The 8556-nt window shown below is 33.6% G+C and overlaps 1 protein-coding gene across 1 annotated transcript in view; it reads left to right on the plus strand.

Moving 5' to 3' along the window:
* Positions 1-1056, plus strand: part of LOC118745535 (cuticle protein 7) — a 13253-nt gene extending 12197 nt beyond the window's left edge. Inside the window, exon 5 of the mRNA XM_036479023.1 lies at positions 7-1056. Within this exon, the coding sequence (XP_036334916.1) occupies positions 7-385 (379 nt within the window). The 3' untranslated portion in view covers positions 386-1056. The remainder of the gene's footprint in view (positions 1-6) is intronic.
* Positions 1057-8556: the final 7500 nt, after the last annotated feature.

The following is an 8556-nucleotide window of genomic DNA, read 5'->3' on the forward strand; positions in this document are numbered from 1 at the left end:
GGGCAGCTATTCACTTGTTGATCCGGATGGCACCAAGCGCACTGTAGACTATACCGCTGATCCGCATAATGGCTTCAATGCCGTTGTGCGTAAGGAACCCATTGCTTACAAAGTCGCCCACGCCCCTGCTCCAGCTCCCATAGCACCCGCACCCATCGGCCCAGCAGTAGCCGTGAAGGCACCAGCCATTTCCTATCCAATAGCAATCACTCCAGCCCACATTCCAGTCCCAGCACCAGTACCAGCACCAGCACCCGCTCCCCTACCCATTGCACATACTGGCCCACATTTTGCTGCAGCCTATCCAGCTTTGGCACATAGCTCTGCCTATGCCAGCTATCCGCTCGCTACAGATCCGCATTACGGTAACTATTATCCGCACTAAGTTCGACGAATGGCAGGCATTGAAAGCATTTTGGATATCGTCCAAGGCGACTATTTACTTTGAAATGATTTTGCTAATATTACACATTATTTTGTATACGTTATTTTTCCGCTTTGCATCTATCAGCTACCTCTTATCTTTGTTAATTCATATAAACATACATACATACTCACATATATATATATTTGAATATATAAGTATTTGTATTTTTGCATATCCGTTTAATTGCTTTTATTATGGCATGGCATTTAATTATTACTCTGGCACACACACAAAAAAAGTAATATTAAATATTCCATATCATAATCGCAATCATAATCGCCATTAACGGTTCATTCAGTATATTACTTATAAATAAATACATATTTTTAATTTGAGTATCGATGGAAGGACGTACATTTGTACGAGAATTACACATACAGTTATGTCCTTTACTATATATATCTCTCTCTCTCTCTTTCTCCTTTTTGCTCTCTTATGTATTTCCAATCACAAACAAATACGATTACAATGTTAGCATAATGATTACATTATTAGAATAGATTCGAAAGCGTGTGTGTTGTTGTTTTCTAAGCACTAAGTTTTAAGATTTTTTACGAACTTAATTTTTTATACATACATGCATACAAATATTTAAATAAAACAGGTACATTGTGTATATAATAGGAGGACAATTGCTTGGTTTTAATTTGGGTGGGATTGGGGCATTCAAAAGCCGATTTGATTTTAGCTTGGAAAAAGCCTACTGATATATTTGGCTGGTGACCAAAATGAAAAAAATACTGAATATACCAAAGTAAATACGTGTCAACACAATATAGCGACGCTTAACCCTTAAAAGGTATGTATGTATATGTGTGGTACAAGTATTTTTTCTCCAGACTAAGTATACAAGGGGAACTCCGCAGGGAGGGGTCTTATCACCCCTGCTGTGGATCTTGGTACTAAATGAACCGTAAGAAAGCTTTAAAGTTAGGAGAACGAAGATAGTTACCTACGCTGATGAATTGGCTATACTAATTTCCGGCAAATTCTAGCCAACAATTAGTAAGTGCAAAACGAAATGGTCTAGGAGTTAACCCTTCTAAAACCGAATTTGTCTTGTTCACAAGGAAAAAAAAACGAAATTTCCTTTGACAAAGCCGGATGGGGCTAATCTTAAGCTTCCCTCCGAACCGAAATTCTTAGGTATTATCCTTGACACCAAACTTACGTGGAGGCACAGTGTAGAGGAAAGAGAAAGAAGGGCCCAGCAGCGTACTAAAACTGGGGGCTGTCAACGTCTATTGTTCACGGTATATACACCAAGGTCATCTGACAGATTTTAACCTATGGATCGCTGGTCTGGTGGAAAGCACTGGCTAAAAATAGAAACCTGAGAATAATTGGAAACTCGGATGTTTCGGTGTATCAAGCGCCGTGAGAAGCGCGCCACAAGAAAGGCTGATCACGATCTTTTACCTGGAGCCAAGACAAGTATTTGTAACGGGGGAAGTCGCAAAAGGGGCCCTTAGACTAAGGGAATTAAAATTGTAGGAGCATACTAACTACGGGCACGAAGCGGTATTGAAGGTAATTAATAGTGGACGGCGTATCGGTATCAAGGCCGACTTAGATGTCGAAACTAATTACCTCACGTTATCCCGGGACTTTAGTTTTTAGGCAATTCCAACCCGGAAAGATTGCAGGTGGAAAAGATGGAAAAAGGATTCGGCTCGGGTCTGTACTCTAATTAGGTAATCATACCACCTGTCCGATAACTGCAGTATCTTTCAGGCAGATATACTTGCCATAGAGAGGGCGGCTTGTCTCAAGTGGGATAGTAAGTATCTGTCAGGGAACATCACTATATTCGTTGACAGCCAGGCGGTATTGAAAACATAAGGCTCCAGGGTGGTAAAGTCGAAAGCAGTTCGGAAATGTCGCGCCCCGCTAGCTTCGCTGAGTCACGTTAAAACTACTTTCTGCTGTGTTATAGCAGATATAGCAATATGCATAGAAGGGAACGAAATAGCCGATGAGATGGCTAGACACGGCTCGGAAATACAAATTAACGAAGCGGACAACTCCCTACTGCCCCGATTTCTTTTCTGCTAAGGGGGATTGAAGAACACATCACAATGACCTTTGATCAATCGGAACGACTGTGAGGTCTCAAGATCTCTGAACTATTGACACTAAACAAATCTGCAGTTAGGGCTCTTACCGGTATCATCATAGGGCACTGTGCTATAGCACCAATGCTCAATTACTTGGCGTATACCAGCTAGTTTCCTCTGCATAAGTTGTCGGGATGAGGGTGTCCAGGAATCGATTCACCACTTTTTATGCCAATGCCCAGCTCTCTACTAAAGGCGTCTCAAGCATTTGGGATAGCGGAGGTGAAAATATCGAACATCCACAGTTTCTTCAGGGATAGTAAAGGGTTTGACAGCCTTTTACTGAGATTATCGATTAACCTCGGTTAGAAGGATATGCCCCTCCTGGCACTCACAGAGGGCATTCACAATAGGCAAATCTGCCTCTGAGTGGAAATACGAGTCATTCGTACGCGTCTTCCCAACCTTACCTAACCTAGAATAAAATTTTTCAGAAGAATGTCTCCACTTTCGTGCCCGGTGCAGTATAAAAAATGAGGATCGGAAGAGTTCTTTTAGTTTATTGGAATGGCTAAGAGCTGAAGGTTTGCAAACCATTTATCCAAACGTGCAAATCTAGTCCTGCCAGCAACAGGTATGATGTCAGTAAAAGCATATATAGGTGGCAACTTTGATCTGACTTAATGGCGCAGTTGACCTGATTAAAATTGTACCCTGACAGATGGCAGTAGTGCGGATTGACGAGTCACGAGGTTATGGGTTCCAGCCCGACAGCCAGTAGAATTTTCGTTTTATATTTTTAAATTTATTCAATTATTGATTTTATTATTTTTTTAAATGTTATTTTAGTTGTAGACATTTTAGTAAACTTAAACTCCAAAAATTTTAACTATCTAATATTAAAATGTAAATAACTTGAAATAATACTGAAAGTAAAAAAAGTAGATAAAACAAAATGTATAGATAAATCGGCCTGGTACAGGGGATGGTGTATTCTCACTCCCAAGACAGTAGGTTTTACATACTCGAGTGTTATTTTAACAATGTAGATATTCTTGTTATGTTCAGTGAACTTCAGTAAGTGTGAAATTTTTTACTCATTTATTTTATGTTTTAATTGTGATTCAAAATACATACTTCCAACATACTGCCATAAAAAATTTGCTTTGTGATGCAGAAATATTCCCAGAGCATGGCCAGCAAAAGTTTATACATATACGTGCTATTATTTAAATAGTAATATTTAAGTGCCAACAATAAATCATGACTTATCGCCGTTCTTGGAGACATTAATTGATACATAATGCTTGTAATACAATATCGGCGAACGGCACACATCGCCGAATCGTGCGATGCTGTCGTTCACCGTTTGCCTAGCTATTTCGCCTACTTAAACAGAATTAGAGCGGTAGCGAAAACAGTTGATACCATTTGGTCACTTGTATAATTTGGGTGACCATATTTAGAAAAAATATACCTTTTTTAGAAATGAGGAAATGATAACAAATATAAATGTAAAACAAAGAGAGATTAGTTTAAATTATTTTATTTCAAGCCAGATTTAACGAATCCAAAACTATATGTTTCAAGCAACCAAAATAATTCATGTTTATTTTGTTTTCTCTAAGACTTTGAAAGCAAAAAAGAAATACGGCCACCTTTGGCACGTAAAGCTGTCATCGCAGAGCAGCGCGATAGAAATAAATCTATCGCCATGAAACGCCGCCGAGCGAACTTCGGATTTCGGGTTTCCCGTGTTCAATTTCATATACTTGTGGGTGTTCTAATTTTGACAGCGCGAATTTCGCTGTGGTGAGCTCGCCGTTCGCCGGCATTGCATTTCAGCTATAAATCGTATAAAAATTTTTAAAAGAATTGAATTCGAAGTTTCTAGAATTTTAGTATTAGCATTTTCGACCAAATTGGCTATGGTATATCTAATTCTATTGATTCCAAGTCGTTCCTTGTTTCGACAAAGTTTTTAGTCCATATTGAATTACACTGGAACTCAATCAGCAGCATTTCAAAATTTTCGATTTCCAACCAATCGAATTTAGACAAGTTCAGTTTATCAAGTGAAGTCACCTCAGAATAGATAATAAATTTGAGTTTTTCCAATAACTCCTTTAATTTAGAAAACCTCTCTGAAAATTCTTCGATGACAGAATTTACAACCAAAGAAAACTCTTAGGTGCCTTTTTCTCCGACGGGTTTTTCATGCAAGTCCAAATCGTATTTTAAATTCCAAACTAAGAAATTTTACTTTATGAACCATTTTTGCTTTTCAACGCTTGCAGCTTTTGTATTTTCTAGTAAATAATAAGCAACTGACATTGCTTCGTGGGAGTGCAGGGATATCGGCCACTAAAAGTACTTACTTTTTTCCGTTAAAAACATCAAAAATATATAATTTTTCAATATTTAATTTAACGTCTTTTTTTATTTCGTTAGTATTTATGTATGTATTTTGTTTTATTGTATTAACGTACATATATTTAAGTGTATGATTCTACATAGTCTCCTTGCCATAGCTAGTATGTTAGTATGTATGTATGTATGTGTGTATGTAGATTTATAACCATTATCAGTTGAAGACAGTTTTGAATGACACATTTTCGTTTATCTAATTACATAAGTATGTATTTAATTATGTATTTGTATATATGTACTAATTTCTTGCTATCATATGATATATTTATATATGTAATGTGAATATGTTAAGTTAGGTATTTATATGTATGTATGTATGTATGTATATATAAATATCTAGTATAATAATATATCGCGTTATGAATGTATGTATAATTTTATAAATGTATATGCTCTAGTGTATAATATAATTTTGATAATATTTAATTATTAATGATTTTTAATATTTTTTAGATATTTTTTGAATACATACTCCTATGTTATGTAATGGTATGTTTTGACTCTAATATGTTAGGTTATGTACTCGCAAATTGTATGCACGTTTATTAGATTTGTGAAGATATTTCAAAAAAAAAAAAAAGAAATGAGTAGAACTCCAAAAACTTTTCCAAGGGATGAATGAATTGCTTTCTCAATTTTTAAGTTTCCAATATTTTGGCTTATTACCGACATTTCTCGTTTTGTAGTATACAAATACATGTACATATGTAGATAGCGTGGAAATGTGTGCGTGACAGTGGAGTCGCGAAATTGTAAATTAATTGATTCTAAAATTGATAAATATGTAGTATTTTTCAAACAAATGACTTTTTCTTTCTTCAATACAGCATGCGATAAGGTTTTCCAGCATTTGCTGTTCATATGTATGTATATGTGTATATGTATTTTTGCACTGTTATCATATGTATGTACATATGTTTGTATGGTGTTATCTGTATGTACGTGTTTTCCTTGTTGTTGTTTCTTAATTTTTTGTTTGTTTGTTTGTTTATCGTCGTTTAATTTGTAATTTGTTTTGGTATCAAAAGATAGGTACAATTTATAATGTTCATACATATATAGTACATATTTATAGTTCAAGTAGATATACATATTAGCTATTTGTATGCATAAATTTACATACATACGCTTGCATTTCAAAATATTCCTACTTAAGTGCATAAATGTATTTTCAACAAATTTTTTTTAGAAAATCAATCTATAGTTTAGGTGTAAGTAAAATTATAATTTTGCATTTTTAAATGCGTAGACACACACATATGTACATAGGCATGCATAGTGATTGGTTATATAAAGCTTTTTATCTTTTGCTAAGATTATTCACTCGCACTCCATATTTGAGTTCGTTTGTTGGAAAACACATCCACAGACATGGGTGTATGTGGGTAGCTTTACTTTATGATTGGCAGCATTTTTCCAATATATGTTTTGTAATTTAACTTAATTTTTCTCGCCTTTTTTTTCTCGAGTTATTAAACTTATTTTTAACTAATTTCATACACACAATAAATATAGAGCGGTCTAGCAATCAAGTTTGCTGCATAGCCAATATCTACTTACTTAGTATTTCATAGAAATCACTAATTAAATGCGCTACGTACTTACAGTTATACATTATTGTGTAGGTAATATAGATATTTACCGACATTATTTACTTATTTAAGTACATTATTTACGTAGGAAATTTAACTAAGGGACAGTGCGGATAGAGGCAACTCCTTGAAATACACAGTTATTTTCCAGTTCTGATTTGCTTTCAAACTTTTCAAAAAAAAAAATTTTCATCAACCTTTCACATAAGTTATACTTATGTATATGTATGTAAGTATGTTTAGGATTTACTGATTTAGCTATTTACTACGGTCCTTTATGTATAGTCTTTCTATGCATCATAACAAACATACAAATATGAGTTGACTTTTTTTTACGAATATAATTTATACTAATATGATTTCGATTTAGTGTTTATCAATTTTTCCCCTTCGTTCATAATTGAGTGGTTTTTGTTTTCCTTGCATTTAGAATTTTGTATATCTGATATGACTAATATATGAACATAAATATGTATGTATTCTTTAGGGTTTGTGCACACTTTTTCGGATATTTATTATTTTGAATATTATTTTTTTTGAATCCAAAATATACATCGTCACCTGAAATGCAAAAACCGTAACAATATCGTATCTGAATTGGAAAAATGTTTGACTCAAAACTTTTATTTTTTTCATTAAATGATGCGGCAGTTGTAATTCGATGAAATTCATCAAATACTGAATTTTAAATTTTACTATTTTTTGAATTTCAGCGACAATGTTTGTTGAGTTTTTTGCATTTCAGGTGACGACAAACAGTGACTCAAACCAGTGACCACGTGATGATTTTTTCTACATATCTACTCATAATGTTTTTCGAGGTAATTTTTTTATTATTATTTTTCTATAAAAATATTGTCCACCAAATACTAAACCAAAAAAAAAACAGTTTCAAACTTTATACAAAATTTACGAAAATTCTAAAAATTTTCATCAAAAGTTCAACTTTCAAATCTGAATTTTTTGAACATGCAGTTTATAGCCATACAAGTTTCAAGCGGCTAAAAAATCGCTGACAGATTTTTGCACTTTTTTCATATAAGCATTAATTTCTTATGAAATAAAATGCGGAAGACCTTTCGCAGCAAAATGTCGGAAAATCAACGCCGTCACAAAAAAAAAATTTGTTAAAAAATTAACAAAATTTTGTAACCGGTTGAATGTTCACTTCACTTCAAAAAAAAATAAAAAATTACACAAAAAATTTTGCATATTTAAAAAAAAGCAACACCTAGTCACTGTATGTTGAATCCCATTAATATTTTTTCGAAACTGAAGGAAACCTTATACATCCTGTTATTCTGAGATTATTTTTCGGCTCTTCTGGAACCGTTTTAGGGTTCCGTGGGAATCGAGTTTCGGGTTTTCCGGACTAAATAAATTTAAGGTGAATAAAGAAGTTTGAACATTTTTAATTTTGTTAAAAGCAAAGTTGCCTAGTAAATCTTTAATACTCTTACAGCTGATGTGATTGCTTATTGGCTTATGGCAATGGATTCGTTACTCGGCAGTTCTATATAAAGGAATAGTGGCTTTTGAATGAAATTGTTCAATCTTGGTATTGGATTTATGGATAAATGTCAAGCAGAGCTGTTGGCCTTTTCTGGGTAATTAAAGAAGTACTTATTTTTGATGTGCTCCCGCACATTAGGCTTAATTTTTAATGCAATTTATCAATTATAATTTATTTTTTTAGTAAAAAGTCTCAGAAACATAACATACTATTAGTAAATTTTTGCATTTGTGTTAAAAAATTTTCCTAAAAAAATTTCATCGTTGCTCCATTAAGTCAGTAGTCATTCAATTATGTATATATATTTTTAATGAGCTAAATCCGAAAGTATATTTAAGGGTTTACAAATAGTTGCCGCACATACAAGTTCAGTTTTTCGTGTTTTTTTACTCTAAATGCAAATTTCCACTATTTAATGCTTTAGTCCATATTTTAATAATTTTAAGTTTTTTATTTAGCTTATAAACACTGTTCAGTTTTTTGGATATGTGAATTCTAAAATGTTAAAACTTTCTTTCAGCTGCATATTCCAGTACA

This window comes from Rhagoletis pomonella, unplaced genomic scaffold, assembly GCF_013731165.1.
Source record: "Rhagoletis pomonella isolate Grant_MI unplaced genomic scaffold, Rhpom_1.0 Rhpom_scaffold_00001, whole genome shotgun sequence".
Lineage (NCBI taxonomy): Eukaryota > Metazoa > Arthropoda > Insecta > Diptera > Tephritidae > Rhagoletis > Rhagoletis pomonella.